The 17,800-nt window shown below is 53.8% G+C and overlaps 8 protein-coding genes across 8 annotated transcripts; 5 read left to right on the top strand and 3 right to left on the bottom strand.

Annotated features, from left to right (window-relative positions):
- Nucleotides 1-104: 104 nt before the first annotated feature.
- RHO25_001274 (uncharacterized protein) lies at nt 105-2,186 on the bottom strand (the record flags this gene model as incomplete). Its single annotated transcript, XM_023593884.2, has 1 exon — nt 105-2,186. One exon carries the CDS (start codon nt 2,184-2,186, stop codon nt 105-107), a length of 2,082 nt encoding a protein of 693 aa, XP_023458497.2.
- A 498-nt stretch (nt 2,187-2,684) lies between these two features.
- RHO25_001273 (uncharacterized protein) lies at nt 2,685-3,796 on the top strand (the record flags this gene model as incomplete). Its single annotated transcript, XM_023593883.2, has 2 exons — nt 2,685-2,832; nt 2,886-3,796. The coding sequence occupies 2 exons, from the start codon at nt 2,685-2,687 to the stop codon at nt 3,794-3,796; spliced, it is 1,059 nt and encodes a 352-aa protein (XP_023458498.1).
- Nucleotides 3,797-3,893: 97 nt separating this feature from the next.
- On the bottom strand, nt 3,894-5,061 carry RHO25_001272 (uncharacterized protein; the record flags this gene model as incomplete). The annotated part of the gene is made up of 2 exons (XM_023593882.2): nt 3,894-4,767; nt 4,829-5,061. The coding sequence occupies 2 exons, from the start codon at nt 5,059-5,061 to the stop codon at nt 3,894-3,896; spliced, it is 1,107 nt and encodes a 368-aa protein (XP_023458495.1).
- Nucleotides 5,062-6,380: 1,319 nt separating this feature from the next.
- Nucleotides 6,381-7,160, top strand: RHO25_001271 (uncharacterized protein; the record flags this gene model as incomplete). Its single annotated transcript, XM_023593881.2, has 1 exon — nt 6,381-7,160. One exon carries the CDS (start codon nt 6,381-6,383, stop codon nt 7,158-7,160), a length of 780 nt encoding a protein of 259 aa, XP_023458496.2.
- Nucleotides 7,161-8,343: 1,183 nt separating this feature from the next.
- On the top strand, nt 8,344-11,550 carry RHO25_001270 (uncharacterized protein; the record flags this gene model as incomplete). Its single annotated transcript, XM_023593880.2, has 1 exon — nt 8,344-11,550. The coding sequence occupies one exon, from the start codon at nt 8,344-8,346 to the stop codon at nt 11,548-11,550; it is 3,207 nt and encodes a 1,068-aa protein (XP_023458493.1).
- Nucleotides 11,551-11,722: 172 nt separating this feature from the next.
- Nucleotides 11,723-13,875, bottom strand: RHO25_001269 (uncharacterized protein; the record flags this gene model as incomplete). The annotated part of the gene is made up of 3 exons (XM_023593879.2): nt 11,723-12,676; nt 12,761-13,597; nt 13,663-13,875. The coding sequence occupies 3 exons, from the start codon at nt 13,873-13,875 to the stop codon at nt 11,723-11,725; spliced, it is 2,004 nt and encodes a 667-aa protein (XP_023458494.1).
- Nucleotides 13,876-14,201: 326 nt separating this feature from the next.
- Nucleotides 14,202-15,608, top strand: RHO25_001268 (uncharacterized protein; the record flags this gene model as incomplete). The annotated part of the gene is made up of 2 exons (XM_023593878.2): nt 14,202-15,147; nt 15,199-15,608. 2 exons carry the CDS (start codon nt 14,202-14,204, stop codon nt 15,606-15,608), a joined length of 1,356 nt encoding a protein of 451 aa, XP_023459709.1.
- Nucleotides 15,609-15,972: 364 nt separating this feature from the next.
- RHO25_001267 (uncharacterized protein) lies at nt 15,973-17,745 on the top strand (the record flags this gene model as incomplete). The annotated part of the gene is made up of 11 exons (XM_065602098.1): nt 15,973-16,119; nt 16,187-16,468; nt 16,520-16,665; nt 16,729-16,740; nt 16,802-16,863; nt 16,928-16,934; nt 16,988-17,046; nt 17,102-17,169; nt 17,279-17,500; nt 17,554-17,625; nt 17,695-17,745. 11 exons carry the CDS (start codon nt 15,973-15,975, stop codon nt 17,743-17,745), a joined length of 1,128 nt encoding a protein of 375 aa, XP_065458170.1.
- Between the last annotated feature and the right edge of the window lie 55 nt (nt 17,746-17,800).

Genomic DNA, 17,800 nt, shown 5'->3' with positions numbered 1-17,800 from the left:
TGCTGGGCGCTCTATTGTATTGTACAATTTGTATCTCTATTTGACTCGTCCTGAGAGCACTTTCCAAACTCCCGCTAATACAACAAATTTTCAAGTCAATTATGTTACAATCTCAGTCTGCCGCCTTCTGGCCGTCCCCCAAACCATTTGGAAAGTGCTGACGGGCCTGATTCATCGTCTTGCATCCATCTCGGCGTCTTGAATGCACTCCCAATCTTCTGCATCAACTCTGGCGTCTCCACTGTCGTAAAGGTGTTCTGAATTCGCTCTCCTAGATCTTGATAAAAATGTCTGGCACTATCATCTTCCTCCTGTTGATTTGTGATGGCATTGAACTGCCTGTTCGCCTCGCGAATGCCTTCGGTTCGGGAAGGCGGGTGGTCACTGAATGTGTCTCTGGAAGGCACTGCCACCTGAGCAGGGGTCGCAGATATACTATCCTCGCCACTCTGGACGGCGTTTCGTTCCAGATCCAAGGATGCGCCTCGAGTGGAGAGTCCAAGCATGCTGTCGGTGCCACGAGATTGCAGTTCACGATCGATCAAGGCTTTTCCTTCCCGCCAGCCTCCTGTGCCGAATCCAGATGGATTATTCTCGCTCTCATCTTCGAGGAACCCGAAGCCAAGTAAGCTCTTCATTCTTCCATAGACGTTGAACAGAGTAGCAAAGACCGGAATCAGCACAAAGCAGGGAAAAAAGCGACTAAATCCAGAACCGAGCGGCGTAAGATCGAGAAGCTTTCCCAGGAACTGGAAAAACATTGTTTCTTCGAATACGCTCGGAGAAAGCATAGTCACGAAGTTGTACGATAGTGGGACGGTGAGCTTCGCAATCTGCATCGAGTACCAAGCAGCGCTTTCTCCGTACGTTTGCCGCTTGACGAGAGCGCGGTTGCCCCACACCTTCACGTCCTGGATTGCGTAGAGCGCAGCAGTATTCATATACAGCAGCCATGCGGCCGCGACGATCTGGCCGCCGATATTGACTTTTCCACCGCTCGTCGAGGTTGGGTGATGGACCACGGTCAAGCCGATAACCGATAGTCGTGGCGCGAAAGCCCTAATCACTTCGCTCCATACAATGAGTACTGCAGCGAGCGCAAGAGCACAGGAGACTGCAACACGTATCGCTGGTACGAGGTTCATGTGCAAATGGTACCTCAGGGTTGGCGTAAGAATATCGACGTTCCGTCCGATTCCGCTACGTCCAAATTGTAGCTTTTTCGAAGTGGCTGAGTCCAAAATGGTCTGGGTTTCGTAGGCTCGCTGTACAAGGCGATCCCATTCATCCACAAAGCGAGCCTTCCTATGCCGGGCGCGCTTCAGTTTGCGGGTCAAATCGGCGAGATACCGATCAGTGATAACAGCTGGAATGTTGGGGGTGGAGGTGTGTTGAGTCGGCAATGCATTTGGGCGTGTATCAGATACACTGCTCAGCTCATCGATCCACTCCTTCTGCTCCGCGCTCATTCCACTCTTGAGTCGTCTAAGTTGGAGTACAGTGTTCTCCAAGTGTTCTAGCTTTTCTGTAGCCTCGTCCAACCTGTCTTTTATCTTCGGGGCCTGGCCATGCAACCATCGTAGGCGAGATATCACATTTGCATTTCTGAACAGACGTCTTGGTATGGCGACCAAGCCATGTCCCATGAGGCCGATTGCCAGAATCAGGCCCCAGGTGTAGGCCAGTGCCATGAGCAGGCCCTTGATCGTGGCGAAGTGGAACCCATTCTCGAGAATGAAGTATACGAGGCCTACTGCGCCTGCTGAGAGCACGATGATTTGGTAGCGGAGGTTCGATCGGACGGCGTCGGCGATTCGCTCTCTCGTGTCGCGGAAGCCCGAGTCGCAGTATTCGCCCAGAAGCGGCAAGATGAACCACGTCAAGACGAAGGTGAGCCAGTACGCTATGCGCCATGCTACGAGCGTCACACGCTCAGGCAACCAGATCGCATGGTTGGCGTTGGTTGCTGCGCAGTCGATGGGGACCAGGAGGATAATCGAACAGGGCAAGAAGAGGGCCAGGAAGACGGGGAGCAGCAGCCAGTGCGGCGTGTTTCGAAGAGGCAAATAGTGTCGAATAGTCAGCAAAACCAGCAATGCGATGGTCAAGAGTGCCGACGCCGCGAAGATGTTCGAGGCCACCGACGACGCCGCGGACGCCGATGCGGCCTGCTCGTCGCCGATCATGTTGTGCATTCAGGTGTGCTCCAGCGGGTGCTGATCCATTGCATTATCCGCCGACGGTGCTGACGGATGCTATGTTGGACGCAGAGGTGTGTTGTGTCATGTGTCTGCGTGGGATGTGGCTGCGTACCTCCTCGTACTCTACCCTAACACCGGAAAGGTGCTTCCGCATTGACTTCCACCACCGCACGGCAGAGCATCCTCCTCCCACCATTCAAGCATCGCGATGCCCACTGCGGCAGCCTGCTGGTGCTCGGCGTTGCATGGCATTCTTGCCGCGCGTGTCCGCCTGCTGATGTGAGTGCTGCGCGCGATCCGATGCTCTGGACTTTCCTCGGACCCATCGCGCGTGCCAGCGAGGCCAATCCACATCATGAGCACATCAAGTCCCCACTCGCCCTAGTGTGACGACTGACGGGCGATGGCCGTAAAGATGGTGCATAAATCGAAACCCGCCTCCTCTGCATCCCTATTACAAGCTTACCAGATTCGACACTCACCATGACGGTAACTCAGATCAAGCAATGGAGGACCGCTTTCGATGGCCTCGACAAGCTGAGGCAGACGACCGCCGAGATGCCCCAGCCAAGTGACGGAGAAGTTCTTGTCAAGATACTGACTGTCTCCTTGAACTACCGCGACACTGAAGGTGCGAGAGTCTCTCTTGGCCCCCGTGGGAAGTGATATTAACATCTCGTGCAGTCTGTATGGGCCTGTACAATCACCACAAATCTGTGGACAGCCCGGAAGATCTCGTCCCATGCTCAGATGCTTGCGGCATCATCGTTAATCCTGGCTCATCAGATTGGAAAGAGGGCCAGCGCGTCATGTCAATCTTCAACCAGACCCATCTCACTGGACAAGTCAAGCAAAAGGACATGGCAAGTGGACTTGGGCTTCCGCTCCCAGGCGTTCTGTCGGAGTACAGATGCTTTGATGCGAGTGCCTTGGTGGCTGTCCCAGACTACCTTTCGAATGAAGAAGCCGCAACTCTTCCAATAGCCGCTGTAACTGCTTGGATGTCGATCAACCAGTTCAGACCTCTGAACAGTCCGGCGGATGGTAATGTGGACGAAACAGTTGTGTTTCAAGGCACTGGAGGAGTAGCGATCTCTGGTTTGCAAATCGCACACGCAGCTGGTTTGAAGACGATTATCACTTCCTCGTCTGACCAAAAGCTGGAAAAGGCGAAGAAGTTGGGGGCCGATCACGGCATCAACTACAAGGCCAACTCCGAATGGCAAGAAGAGGTCATGAATATCACAGAAGGCGAGGGCGCTGATATTATACTCGAGACTGGTGGGGCTCAAACGTTGCGCAAGAGCTTCGATTGCGCAAGCTTCGGAGGTCTCATTTCCTGCATAGGCTACCTTAGTGGGAAAGAAGATGCTCCTGGATTGAATACAAACCTACTAGCCCTACGCCGGAACCTGACCTTGAAGGGAATACTCAATGGCCCTAAGGATCGCTTCGAAGAGATGTGCAGGTTTTACGCCAAACGCCAGATTCATCCTGCGATAGACAGGACCTTCAACTTCGACGAGGCAAAAGACGCTCTGCAGTACCTGTACTCCGGTGGGCATTTTGGGAAGGTTGTCATCAAGGTGGCTTAATACCATCGATACAGCAATGAATCGCTCGATTACGATACTCGACATGCGAACAAGACTTGCGATCATTCCGATAGCAGCGGCTAATGCAACCCTAGTATTACTTCCGCTTGCGGGCTTTCTGCTTCTTCAATTTCGACATGCCGGAGTCAACTGCATTCGTGACTCGATCTTGCACATTGTGCTTCTCAGCTTCTTCCTGGATATCATCGATTACATCGTCCTCGTCGGGGCATGACGTCCCAAGACAAAGATCCAAAAGACCAAGCCGACCATAATTTCCAATTCCGTAGCCATCGCCCACCGAAGTAAAGTGTGCCTCATTCCGACGAGCCATCCCGCCAGTTATGATCGTGGACGGAAGTGTAGTATACCCGGAAAATATGAAAAACTCCTCTAGAGAAACCAAGCTTAGGAATAAGTGCCAGGTAAGGACATGCCAGCGAAAGATCACGGCCGGCAAGAACGTCGGCAAGAACCCCTTCAGCAGATATGCGGCAGGATGGTCATATGCTGCGAGCATGCTGAAGGTGATGTCTGTGCAGTGCTGATATTCCAGGTGCCATTTTTGTAACACTGATTGCCACTCATGCAGCACGTATCGATGTACTGCGTAGTGTACAGCGCCCCTCACAGCAAAGCCCTTCAGCACATCCATCAGCAGTGTCCAGGGCAGAGGAACGGCCTTCGAAACCTGCAGGAGACTGCGAAGATGAAGTATTCGAGTGGCCACAATTTCGAGTATTGCCTGTAAGAGCACACCCAGAAATATGTTGCACGTCGCAAGAGCCGCAACGTGTAACAGCCGGTCTCGACCAAGCTGGTGTGGAAGATGTCTTTTTCCTGCTGCCTTGACTTTGCGACTCATGCTAGGTATCGATAAATCGAAGCCGAGTGAGAGTAGCGACGGTATCAAGTAGCAGAACAGCCTAATGATTGCAGTGCCGTATATTTCGATGGTTAGCGGTCCTTTGCTACATTGGTCGATCGATCTTAGCAAGTCCATACATATGGATTCATTCGTTCCCAGCTTACCTCCAGATCAAGCTTATCCATGTCAGGTAAAAGAAGCCGAGGCTGACAGTGGTTGACGAGCCGCCGTACAGCGGAATGGCAATGAAGGACACCAGTGGGAGCGGCAGTGTCAACATGCCTGTTACTTTCGACATGACAGTTCCGTAGAGCTCCCAGAAACCCGTCGGCCATCCTGCCGAGCGACCTGATAAATACCCTGACCCATAGACGAGTTTATCGCGAACAGCCTGCATTGTTGTTGCGGTATGTCGTTCGAACAAGATACATGTCACACCGACTTCCACTCAGAATCCGAAGTCCTCGCCGTCGCTTTTCGACTGTCGCGCTCTCGCAAAATCAAAACAGGGAAACGCGTCGGCAGTGACGTCACAGCAACCACGTGGACGCGTGACAGATCGCGTTTCTACCTGTACTCGGGCTGCCTCTGCCTCTGTGAGTCTGTGTCTTGCTACTGTACTGCTTCGAGAATTGAAGCCTGCGTCGAGCATCATGGCGCAGACAGCCATTGGCAAGAAGTCGGCAGCACGCATGAGCGGAAGGATATTGCGGGCAAACGCAGCTTCCCTCCCCCTGCCTCAACGCACTGTCACGCGACTGAAAATATCATCACGTACTGTCATGAGTTGTAATGTGGCATCTTACCTAGCCATCGGACATCCTGCTATCGAAGTCAGATACATGCACGTGGGCTTGTCTGCACTGGCGATAAGCAAAGGTCGGTGTCACTCGGAATACGAATCTTGCCGATGAGCTCTGCCGACCACAAAGGATGGTTCCATCGAAATTCCATCGACTACAGGCCGTCACTGTTACCGAAGGGCGGACCAAGCACTAGAACTCAGTATGAGCTTCTCTGTCTGCTACTACAGTCCGTCACTCGACGTTGTATATTGGCCAGCCACGCCAGCGGCACACTCCAGCACACATTGGTCAATGAACCTTGCAAGTCACTCTTCTTGAACACCGCAACGGAATCCCCGACGAGTACCTGGCCTGCCTACGAGCACAGCGACACAACAATTACTCGATGCACGCCCTATTGCGCAGCGAACATCCAACGTCATTCCTGGATCCAATATGCAGCTTAGGTCAGCAGCCACCCTCCGATGTTCCTTTTCCACTGTAGGGCTGAAGCCATTGACGAAAGGATTCTGTCTGGATCCTGCAAGATGCTGCGCACAAACAGAGTACGTCTCTTCACCGCAATTGCCGGAGTCTATGAAGAGCTGACGCGCCCTACTGAAGAAGTGGTGTGCGGACACGTGTGAATGTCGAGCTCAACTCCCGCTGGCACGAATTCCGATGCCGCTCGTTCCTCGCCTGCCCAGCACATATGAGATCTGGTAAGACGTCTCGATGATTCGAAGCATTGACAAGCAATCGCGTAGATTACTCAGACAACCAAGTATAGACTGGACCGATGTCACCGCTGTGATTACAACATCTTCTGGTGACTATGAGCGCCATCTACATCAGGCGCTGCGCACAACCTGCACAGTACATAAACATATGTGGCAATGCCTGGAACTAGATGGCGGTTAAGCAATTCATCATGCACGAATATACTAATGTGACGAACGAGAACTGGAGAGGCAAGAATGACCCTGCTGAAAGAAGACGCATACAGAATCGGATCAACCAGAGGGCTTTCCGGCAACGGCAGCGCGAAGGAGAATCTTCCAAAAGTTCTCGAAGTCAAAGTCCGTCAGAAAGTGCTGCTTCGACATCTTCGAGGTCCGAGAATGCAGTGAAGAATGGCGGGCAAGACACGTCCAGCACATTGGCACCACAACTGAGCGTTGGGAGCAATACGTCAACAGGCCGCCACTACGATGATCTGGCTCGCCTGATCAATCGAAACTTCTACGCGGCAGTCTACTCGAACGCTCGTTCCCTAGGCATCAAGCAATCATCAATCCAACGTGCAGAGGTCGGCCTGACAGCGAAGTCGGACAAAGCAGTGCCGAAGACACTGGCCCCGATCCCAGCACAGTACCAAATTGCGCACGACCATCTTATCGATGCTCTCCCACACGCGAGGCTCAGATACAACATACTACGGGCAACGGCAATGTCACAGATCGATGCAACTATGCTGTTCGACGAATTGCGTTGCTCTGGAGCACTGGAGTGCATTGGCGGCAGCTGGCAGAGATGCGGATTGATTGTTTGGGGCGATGCAGATCAGGTGCACAGCTGGGAAATATCTGCTGGCTTCGTGCAGCGATGGTCCTCTCTTCTCTATGGATGTGAGGATCTGCTGGCAGTCACGAATTCCTGGCGAGCACAGAGGGGGGAGCCCGTGTTCCCACAGTCCATGAGTACCAGTTGATGCAGAGAGCGCGACATTGTTGTGCAGCAGCTCAGATTGTTTCGTGTGTGAAGCGAAGGTATCGGATGAGCAACATGAAGTCGAACATGGCCTGGTATTAGAATAGAGCGCAATGATCCGGAATCTGCACCGAGGGCTGGCTAGACCGGGAAGCTCCAACTCCGTTGACGCCTCGCCTTTCACGATGGGAAAGGCCTGAAGACAGAGGGAGGCGGTCCATATGCAGAGGCAATGAAACAGAATAAAGCAGCATTTTCCATGCATTCGCCGCTTTCACGCGCCTCGCATGCTGCGGGGATATGCAAGATGCACGCGCTCCCATTTATAGAATTGCAAGATGCAGCAGTAGCCGCAGGACGATTTGTCGTCATCACTGCCCATGAAAGAAGCACGATTGTACAGCATGTGAACGGCCGCTCGGAGTGCAGTCCTGCTCGAAAATATGGTGAGCAAATTGTGGGCAGCTTTTTAGGTCGCCCCTTGTACCAATATTGAGACCTGAAGGTGCATTGACGCAAAGCGCAAGTGCAAATTTCCGAATCGATATCGATGGCGCGCATTGCTGCAGGGTCCCCTTTCTTCCCCGCTGCATCACTGTCTTCAAGTTCCATGCTGTCGGGCTCGTCGACAGCATGGCTGGCGCGCAGTGGGCAGAAGCTCCGCGCAATATTCGTGCACATGTGTGCTGTAGCAACAACAGAGGCAGCCAACAGCCACCCACCTGGCGTTCCTGACGGCGATCTACCCGTCTGCCGCGGACCGGTGCGTTTGTAACTTCGCATCGTTCCCAGTGCTTCGCTTGCGCCCAGGGCCTAGCGATAGCGTGCCAATAAGTAGGAGGTCAGGACGAGCGTGCGAGCGTTGATAGAATATTGCATGGAGACGATCCTGCTGCTGCTGTTATTGCTGCCTCGCACTGCATGCTGTTTCACCGCTGTCCGAAGTGTGTTGCGCGTATAGTGCGTTCCAACGGCCGCCTGTGCCTGCACGCACGTTCTCGCGCCGCACCGCACCCACTGCGCGCGCCTATCGACGTTGCTCGGCGCCGTCGTGCTATACGGCTACAGTGAGGCGCACCACCGGGCGAGAGTGCAATGGCGTGGTGAGCGGAATCGAGAGCAGCTGCAGCGCCAACCACCGTCTGCTGGCTCCTGCAGCGCCGTGAGCCTCGCGGTGCCTCGCCATGGACGTCGACGTTGCCGTCGACCAGCGCGGGAGACATTGGGACCAAGCGGCAGAATCGTCGAAGTCTACCTCGTCCCAGCACCTATCCAGCAGTCGCCCCAAGACCCGTCACGCCAGCTCTGCCGTTTTAACGTCCATCATCGACTCGCTCGACACCCTGGGCCCATTGCCTGACATCCACGCCCACGATCACTTCTCGGAAACAGCCAGCCGACGTTCCCTTCCCGAATCCCTCAACCGCTCCGTGGCCAGCTCGGCCTCCATCCATAAGAACACCATCTCGCCCGGCTTTGGCGTCGAGTACGGTGGACAGCTGGAGCTGGACGATGTCGACGGCGTGACCGATGCCGCCCTGCCCCCTACCGTCCCCACCTCCAGGCCGCCTTCGGGCTTGTCGATGCACCAAGTGCCGCGACGAGAGAGTAGCAGGAAGTCGGCATCGATCACAGGCTCGTTGCGCCCGCAGCCCGCTTCGCGCAAGAGTTCGCTGGGTTCCGTTGCAAGTACTGGCAGCCCTCGGAACACGCTGAGCTCAGAGAGCTGGGTCCGCAAGAGCACGTCCAAGGGAGGAGACGACGACGATTCGGGCAGCACGCGGGGCAGATCAGCGCGCAAAAGCCGCTTGAAGGGCGTGAGCTCGCACAGCGCATTGCGCATGGATGAGAACTGGCCGTTGTCGAGGGACATCAGCGAAGACAGCACGCGTGTGTCGTTGGCCGACCACGTCATTGCCAAAGCTCCTGCGCCGCCTCCTGCTGGCCGAGGCAGAATTTATTTATCAGATGCCACGATCAACGAAGATCGGTCTGAAGTCACTTCACCTCCATTGTTGACGCACAACTCCTCTGGTGGGCGAAGCGGTGGCAGTGAGAGCAAAGCTTCAGAGCGGCTGTCTGTATCGGGGTCCTCCTTGAAATCTCCAAGTCCAATTGAAGATTCTATTCCCACCAGGTTTTCTTCGCTGCGCATGTCCAGTAGTAGTTCTACTGGCAAGAAGAAACACAAGAAATCGAAACGACGCGCGACCCCGAGCAATACTGACAAAATGGGCTACCGGCCGTCCTCGCCAATACCAGAATCGAGCTGGGCAGATCTAGGCGACGACGACGAAACAGTAAGGCGCATTAGACAATTGCGAGAGCAGCGCAAATCACGACTACAAGAAGAACTTGTTTCTGCGGAAGGCACAGAACCCAGCGCGCTACTCGCTCCTTCCCGAGATCCCGTCCCACAACGCTCTGCAAGCGAAAGGCGACCGTCCTCACCAGATGACAGTGCTAGAAAGGCACGCAAGCTCCAACGACCGGTCCATCGCCATAATGTCGATCAAGCGAAGGCGCACAAAACCCTGGGTCTTCGCGACTCAAGTAGAACGCGGCAACGTGTGGATGACATTGATCCAGCGGGCCTGGTCAGACCGGCAGGATTTAATATCGATCAAAGACCAGCATACTCTCTGGATATCCAGCGGCCCTCGTCGCAACGCAGACCACAGACCGCGAAATCGGTAGACCGACCCCCTTCGCAACGACTTTCTCTCGATTACTCTTACGCACAAGCAGTAAATCTGTTCCAGAACGACATACGCGACCACAGTCGCTCAACCGAGCACAGAAGCCGAGAATCGTCGGCGCCTGCGCCCGCCGTTAGAAGTGGAGACTCGGACACTCCAACGAAGCCAGGCTCACTTTCGAGCGCGTCGCGTTCGACGAAAAAGAAGGCCAAGCGTACTGCAGAAGAGAAGCTAACAGGAAACCATCCCGATCTCCCACTGAGTTTCGACAAAAGGAGAAATCGAAGGAAATCGATGAGTGATGCCCGCTTGGCATTATCTGGAGACAAAGATGCGGGAGCCTCGCGACGAGATAGCATTGACGAAGCAGTCTCAGAGTACCTGCAAGCGCCGCGGCTGAATCGCAGAGTGAAGAACCTGCCCAGCGGACGTGTCATTTCATACTCAGAGGTCGGCGATCCGAAAGGAGCGGCTGTTTTCATTTGCGTGGGCATGGGCCTCACTCGATACGTGACTGCATTCTATGACGAACTGGCAACGACCTTGCGACTTCGGTTGATCACGATCGATCGACCCGGAGTGGGAGGCAGTGATCCTTACCCTCCTTCAGACAAGAGTGGACCACTGAATTGGCCCGAAGATGTACTGACGATCTGTCAACACCTGGGAATCATCAAATTCAGTATCCTTGCGCACTCGGCAGGAGCAATATATGCGCTGGCCACGGCTCTCATCCTTCCCCATCTCATACGGGGTAAGGTCCATTTGCTCGCCCCTTGGGTTCCGCCGAGCCAGCTTGAGGCGATTTCACACCCAACTTCGTCTGCGCCTCCAGCGAACCCCTTGCCAAGAAGTCAGCGCTTCCTTCGCGTTCTCCCGACGCCATTTCTCAAGGCAGCGAATGCTTCGTTCATGACAGCCACATCAGCGTCTCTCAAACCTGTCTCCAAGCGAGCGAACAGGTCAACTCCTACCAAGCCTTCGCCCAAGAGACAAGTCAACGGGGATGAGACCTTGCAAGACAAGGCGTCAGGCCGTGAGCGCCCAGAATACAACCGACGTGAATCTATGATGTTGATGGACCAATATATGCCATCGACTAACCCGCTGGACAACTTCCCAATCCCAGTGCAAGAGGAGCAAGAAGACGAGGAGAAGCGTCGAAGAGGCTCGCTCGTGCTTACTGCGACTGCAACACCAATGGATCCGAGCTTCGCATATGCCTCTATTGGTCTCCATGCTGCCGAGCACGCGGAGAAGGAACGCCAGGTCGAATATACCAGCCGCTTGACGCAGGCCACTTGGGACATGGCAACGCGGGATAGCAACCCTGCCACAGATCTTGTGGTCTGTCTAGAGCGCAATCGCGATGTTGGGTTCCGTTATACGGATGTCGCTCGCGAAGTAGTCATCACTCATGGTTCTGAGGACAAGCGTGTCCCAGTCGCAAACGTGAAGTGGCTGGCAGAGCAGATGAACCGAAGGGCATTGGGGGCCACCATTGAAAGAGGCTCCGGGAGAGACAGTAGAGACAGCTGGGTCTCCACTGCGAGAGGTGGTTGCGAGGTGCGCATTCTGGAGGGCGAAGGACATGGCTTGATGGCTAGTCCGGTGATTATGGGCGATATTCTAGAAGAGATCGCACGAACGGCCTATGAGCGCGAGAGTCTACAAGAAGAGAGGAGAGGCTGATCTCGTTTGAGATGACTTGAACGGTTCTCATCTGTTGGCGCTGTCGCTTCGAACAGATGCCATGGAAAGCGCGCCTTACCCATCACAGGACAATGGGATTTTTAGCATTTGCAGTAGTATATTAGTATGATACCCACGGGCTCAGCACAGCTGCAGCCTGGTTGCTTTTCTCTCATGCCGCCTGCTTGACTCTGTAATACTCCGGTCCATATACCAACAGCCACGCCTTCTCGATTTTTGTGACCTCGCGAATGAAGGTCTTCTCGCCGCTCTCCAGCACTTCATTGAAAATGACCCAATCGGCTTTGCGATTGAACATCAGACTTGACGGATGAGCATGCAGTGTCGTCGCACCGTCCACAGTCTTGAAAGTCCCATCGGGCATCATGCGCGCAGCATGCGCAAAGAACCCACTGGCCAAGCATCGTCTGATGGATTCTTCTTTCGATCGGCCACCAACTCTGATCACTCCATCTCCGCTCAACGATTCAGTAACATCAATGCCGAATCGTTCCAAGTAACGGCGCAGCTGATTGCGGATGCTGACTGCTCGAGTCAAAGCCTTGAAATTGAGATAGTGCTGTTGACACCATCGAGACTCTTTCTTCCCCTTGGTGACGAAGGCTTGGTAGACATTCAATAGCGTCAGATGATCGCCTTGTTCAACGGCGAATCTCCTGCGTGCAGTCTCTTCGGCTTTCTTACTATCGTGCGATATCCATAAGCTGCCTTGTAAGCTGAGCATGGCGGCAATAGTAAGCATTTCCGAGAGACAATCGAATGCCGGAGCGCCTAGCAGACATTTGGCGAGCATTGGCTCCACGGCGAGTTCTGCCATTCTTGTCCCCAGTGGTTTTGTCAGCTTCGCGTAGTCGTCCAGAGCGCCTAGTGAGAAGAGTAGCTCCAGAGCCCGGATGATCAGTTCCGCGGGTGGGGGAGTGATGAAGTCGAAACGTGCGATATTGTCAATGCCCAGTGCTTTCAGCTGCAGGACCAGTGGGGCAAGATTAGAGCGTTGAATTTCAGGTATAGTGGCTTCGTCCATGGAGTCGAATGCTTCCTCGGTGTACAGGCGATAGCATTTGCCTCCTTTGGTGCGCCCTGCCCGGCCTGCCCGCTGCGTAGCCTTATGTACCGATTAGAACATGAAATTTCGAAGTCTGACTGTTCACATGTGTCGGTAGACAGGGGATAAAACTGTTGGACTTACCGAAGATCTCGAGATTGGAGTCGTCGTAAGGGCCTCTATGCCTGTATGCGGATTGTATGCCCTCAGCTTGACGAATCCGCAGTCGATCACGTACACGATGCCATCTATCGTCACACTGGCTTCTGCAATGTTTGTTGCGAAGATGACTTTGCGTGTGTTCTCCGAACTTGGTTCAAAGACATACATTTGCTGTTCAGTGCTCAGGCCCGCGTAAAGGGGGAGCGCAAGCAGGGTGGGCGCGTCTGCGTCAAGCTGTGGTAGGCGATCAGCCACTGCCTCCATCGCCTTTTCAATCTCTTCGCGTCCCGTCAGGAAAACCAATATGTCGCCATCTGGCTCGCTTCGGTGAATGTCGAACACGACTGATACCGCACGCTCGAGATATTGCTCGCAAGGGCTCGTCAAGTAGTGGATGTCGACTGGATAGGCTCTTCCTTCGACACTGACAATAGACGCGTGAGGTTTGTCGATCTCTTCGCCCTTTTGCGCATCCGCAAGCCCAAAGAACTCCAGAAATCGCTCGGCATGCAACGTTGCAGAGCTGATGATAATCTTGAGGTCTGATCTTCGCTTCTGGATCTTTTTGAGGAGACCAAGCAGAACATCAGAACTCAGGCTGCGTTCGTGTGCTTCGTCTACCATGATGACACGATATCGTGACAGTAAGGGATCCACAAGGGCCTCTCTGAGAAGCAACCCGTCGGTCAAAAACTTGATCCTTGTGGCGTCAGACGTGACATCCTCGAATCTGATGCTATAGCCAACGTCTTGGCCTAGAGGACAGCGCATCTCATCGGCAACCCGCTTGGCCACTGTAGTCGCCGCGACCCGGCGGGGCTATGACAAACCTGTAAGCCGCCGTCAACAATTATCAAAAGTGAATTGCTTCGGATCGTACATGCTTGAGTAATGGCCATGCATTTGCCGTCCGAGCACCAGCCTGCTTGGTCGAGATATTGTGGTAGTTGCGTAGTCTTGCCACTTCCGGTCTGGCCGATCAAGATTGTGACTGGGTGTTGCTCGATTGTGTAGAGCAAAGCATCGCGATGACGAGCGATCGGAAGCAATGAAGACGGCTTATGGAGACCGGGAATGAATGCGTCAGTGTCGGCCATGATGTTGTCTCTGAATGCCGACGTTCAGGTCGCTGCTTCAGGCTCATCGCATGTCTTGTGGCATGCTATCTGTTGTGAGTTTGATAGTCTTCTGCAAGAACGCCATGGAGAGGTCGGAACACGGAGAGTTCTGGCGGCACGGATCGAGCCGGATACTAGCGCATACGTCACTTGCACACTTGTCAAGGCAGCACGTTTTTGGTCCAGTATCGCCAACACACACGTGCACGCTCTGAAGGAATGCCCAAAACCCATATCCTTCAGCTTCGCAACCTGTCAGAATACCAGTACCAGGCGAACCGAGCAGGTCGCAGCCAGCGACCACAATGGCTAGCAAGAACAGCCCTCCGGTGTCTCCAATCAGGCCCGAGGAGTCGGCCACAACACGCGAGGAGATGAGCTTCGACGACGAACAAGAGACGGGCACCGTGTCTCCACAGGGACATGAGACTCCCACTAAAGGTCCTGCCAAAGCTCTCTCGCCTCGTCCCCGTGTCTCATTCCAGGATGGGCATGAAGAGATCCCACCCACGAAACCACCGCGGCCGCTCAGTACCACCCAACAGGCCGAGAATACGCTGATCGAGGCATTTCCTACCATCGACGCCAAGGTTGTCAAGGCCGTCTTGACAGCGAGTGGCGGCAAGATCGAGCCTGCTTTCAACGCCCTCCTTAGCATGTCGGATGAGAATTTCCAACCTGAGGAAGACTCAGCCGCTCCACCTCCGCAGCCACCCCGATCTGCGGTTCGTCAGCGACCAGAAATGAGTCAACTCGAGGCCGATGAGCTATATGCGCGACAATTGGCGGAGGAATATAACAGTGGAGGAAACCGCTCGCAGACTCGCTACAATCAGCGTGAGCCTGGGCGCCGAGGTCCGAACCAGCAACGGCCATACCAAGACGACGATGACGATCGCGAGCGCAGCTTTTTTGACGACGAATTGCCGGAGATAGGACGTAACATTCAGCAGGGCTTCCTGGAAACCCAGAAACGAGTCAACAGCTGGATCACAACCTTCAAGAAGAAGATTGATGGCGAAGAAGATGACCCTGAGGATTTGTACTCTTCATCGCGGACAAACACGAGGCAGAATACTGGTCTCGGTGGCAGGCAAGATTTTGGCCCGAGTCAAAGCGAGCAATTGCGTGGTATCAGAAAGTCTGCGGAGCAACAACGCAGAAGTACAGATGCGCAGCGCTATGATGCAGACCCGCGGGAGTTTGACGCAGGAGAGTTCGAACGCCTCGAGATGCGCGATGATGAAGCTCGTAAGTAGTGCAGCAGAGCATATCTGGGTGCAAATATTGACTGCAAGACAGCACCTCCCCAGCCCCCTCGAACGAGCAGCAGGAAAGCAGCGAATCCGGATCTTTTCAAGTCGCAGCCGAAGCCTCCTCAAACAGGGCCAGTCGATGAGGTCGACGCGGCCGATAGGAAGGCCATGGGCAAAGATGCAACAGAGGCAGATAAGAGTAAGAAGTGGCAGCCTTTAACGAGCGTCGCTCCGAACCCCGAGGACGACAATGATCCGTTCTCCCTTGGCGACGATGATGAAGACAAGGACAAGACGGAAGACATTCGGAAGGAAGATACAGAGAGGCTCAAGCAAGCTGCTCGCAACAGTGTCAGTGCTGGAACAGACGAGACGACCCAGCGCAAGCCGTCTGAAAGTGACTCCGGAGTGAGGAACAAGGAGGCTGAAGAGTTGTTAAATGCTACCAAGAAGTGAAACATGAGGTGTACTACGATTACAGCTTCGCAACACTGACGGGCATGGCACCCGTGTCAGATACGTCCAGGATAGCTGCACGTGGCGGGTGACAATTGAAATAGCATTAATCAAGGATCTGGACAGCATTGTGTCGACACTGAGACGATACGATCGTATCCGGCTCAAATGGAAGGGGACATTACGTTTTTCGGCCCCAGCTGTACCAAAACGGAAGGCAGTTGCGAACGACGCTCGAGCTCGGCAGGACAGAACAGGCACATCACCTTATCAACTTGGCACCCAACAAAGGTCAATACATGTAGCTTCTGCCCTTTTCACATTGCACTGTTTCACAACGTGTCCAATGATGGTATTGCACATCATGGTTGGCCTTATCGGGCTCTCTCTGGCTCGTGAAATTACATTTCCACCAGTGCAACATCCTCTGGGAGTCGAGACGGAAGCGCCAGGACTTAGCGAGGACATTTCTCTCGCGAAGTTTGCTGGCTTGACTACTTTTGCGAATCTGGTATGAGTGCACGATTGCGTTTTATTGTTGTTTGCTTTATCACTGATAATCGTCTGTCAATGCCCAGCCGTATGTCCACTGTCTCTCGTCTAATAAAGAAGTGGAACCTTACGACATCGCAATACTGGGCGCGCCCTTCGACACTGGCGTCACTGCCCGTCCGGGAGCTCGGTTTGGCCCTCTAGGTATCCGAGAGGGATCAAGACGCATCTCGCCAGCTTTCGGATACTCGGTATACACAGGCCAAAATCCGTTTGACCAGGGTTTCAAGATTGTAGACTGTGGTGATGCCCCCTTGACTGTTCTCGACAATACTGTCGCGCTCCGACAGCTTGGAAAGGCGCATCAGGTGAGGCCACGACATCCAGAGCACCTTTCTTCAAACACTAATCAACGACAGGTGACTTCCTCTCGAAGAGCCAATTCAACAGAATACACTGTGCCACGAATCATCACGCTGGGTGGGGATCATACAACAACCTTGCCAGCTCTAAGATCTACGTTCCAACACTGGGGGGCTGTGTCCGTAATACACTTCGATTCGCAGTGAGGATGTCCTATGTTTCTGCGCACTGAGAGGATGACTGACCGCTGAACGCGAGAGTATAGTCTTGATACATGGTAAGTCCAGATGGCAACAACGCTGAGGATCGCAAACGCTGATCAATGGGCCAATGGATAGGGATCCCGAGCTTTTGGGAGGCGGACTCTCTCACTACTCAGGTGTCAACCACGGAACATTCTGTAGGTGATACTGAACCCGAAAGACCACTGAAGCGGCACTGACTTATGGCTTTTCCGCACCCAGTACACATGTAAGCATGCCTGGCGAGGCGGAGATTCTCGTTCATTCACTGAGTCAACGCAGCGCACACGAAGAGGGTCTTGTCCTCAATTCGTCCATCCACGCTGGAATTCGAGCGCCAGGTGAGGGACCGCACAGACATGGCACAGATTGAACCGATGTACTAATTAATCATAGTATTGAACAAGAAATATGATCTCAAAAATGACAAAGCGTGCGGGTTCCATATCTTGACCGCACGAGATGTAAGTCTCTTTCCAACATTGTGCCTACGCTCAACTACGATCGTTGCCCCGCCTAAGGACGGAATATAGTTGCGATGAGGCGTGCTAATTCCTCTTACGTGTGTTACAGCTTGACAAGTTTGGAATGCCGGCCTTCGTGCAAAAAATCAAAGATCGAGTCCAGGACACGAAGGTCTACATCACGGTAGATATCGACTCTCTGGACCCAGCATTTGCGCCTGCCACTGGTACCGCGGAGCCAGGAGGTTGGACGACACGAGAACTGCTCACTATACTAGACTCGCTTCAAGGCCTTAATGTCATTGGGGCTGATGTTGTAGAAGTCGCACCTGTGAGTTTCGCGAGTTCGAAGTTGATTGCAGATTGCTGAAGTGTTTCTCGTAGATCTATGATAACCCTGGCGAGACCACAACTCTTGCTGCGGCTGAGATTGTGCGGTCTTTGATCCAGCTTATGGTGCGTACAGCGAAGTTGAGAATCTCGTTTGAAGGAAACCTGGCTGACGTGAAACGTGGCTGATCGTAGGTCGATGCTCCTGTGGCACCGTCCAATGCAGTGCAACATGGCGAGCAGTGAAGACGATGAGACTTGGGGATGGTCAATTTGATGGATGAGTAGGCAAGTGGACGTC

This window comes from Cercospora beticola, chromosome 1, assembly GCF_033473495.1.
Source record: "Cercospora beticola chromosome 1, complete sequence".
NCBI classification, from domain to species: domain Eukaryota; kingdom Fungi; phylum Ascomycota; class Dothideomycetes; order Mycosphaerellales; family Mycosphaerellaceae; genus Cercospora; species Cercospora beticola.
The sequence above is the reverse complement of the archived record's forward strand: the minus strand, read 5'-3'. Positions and strand labels throughout refer to the sequence as shown.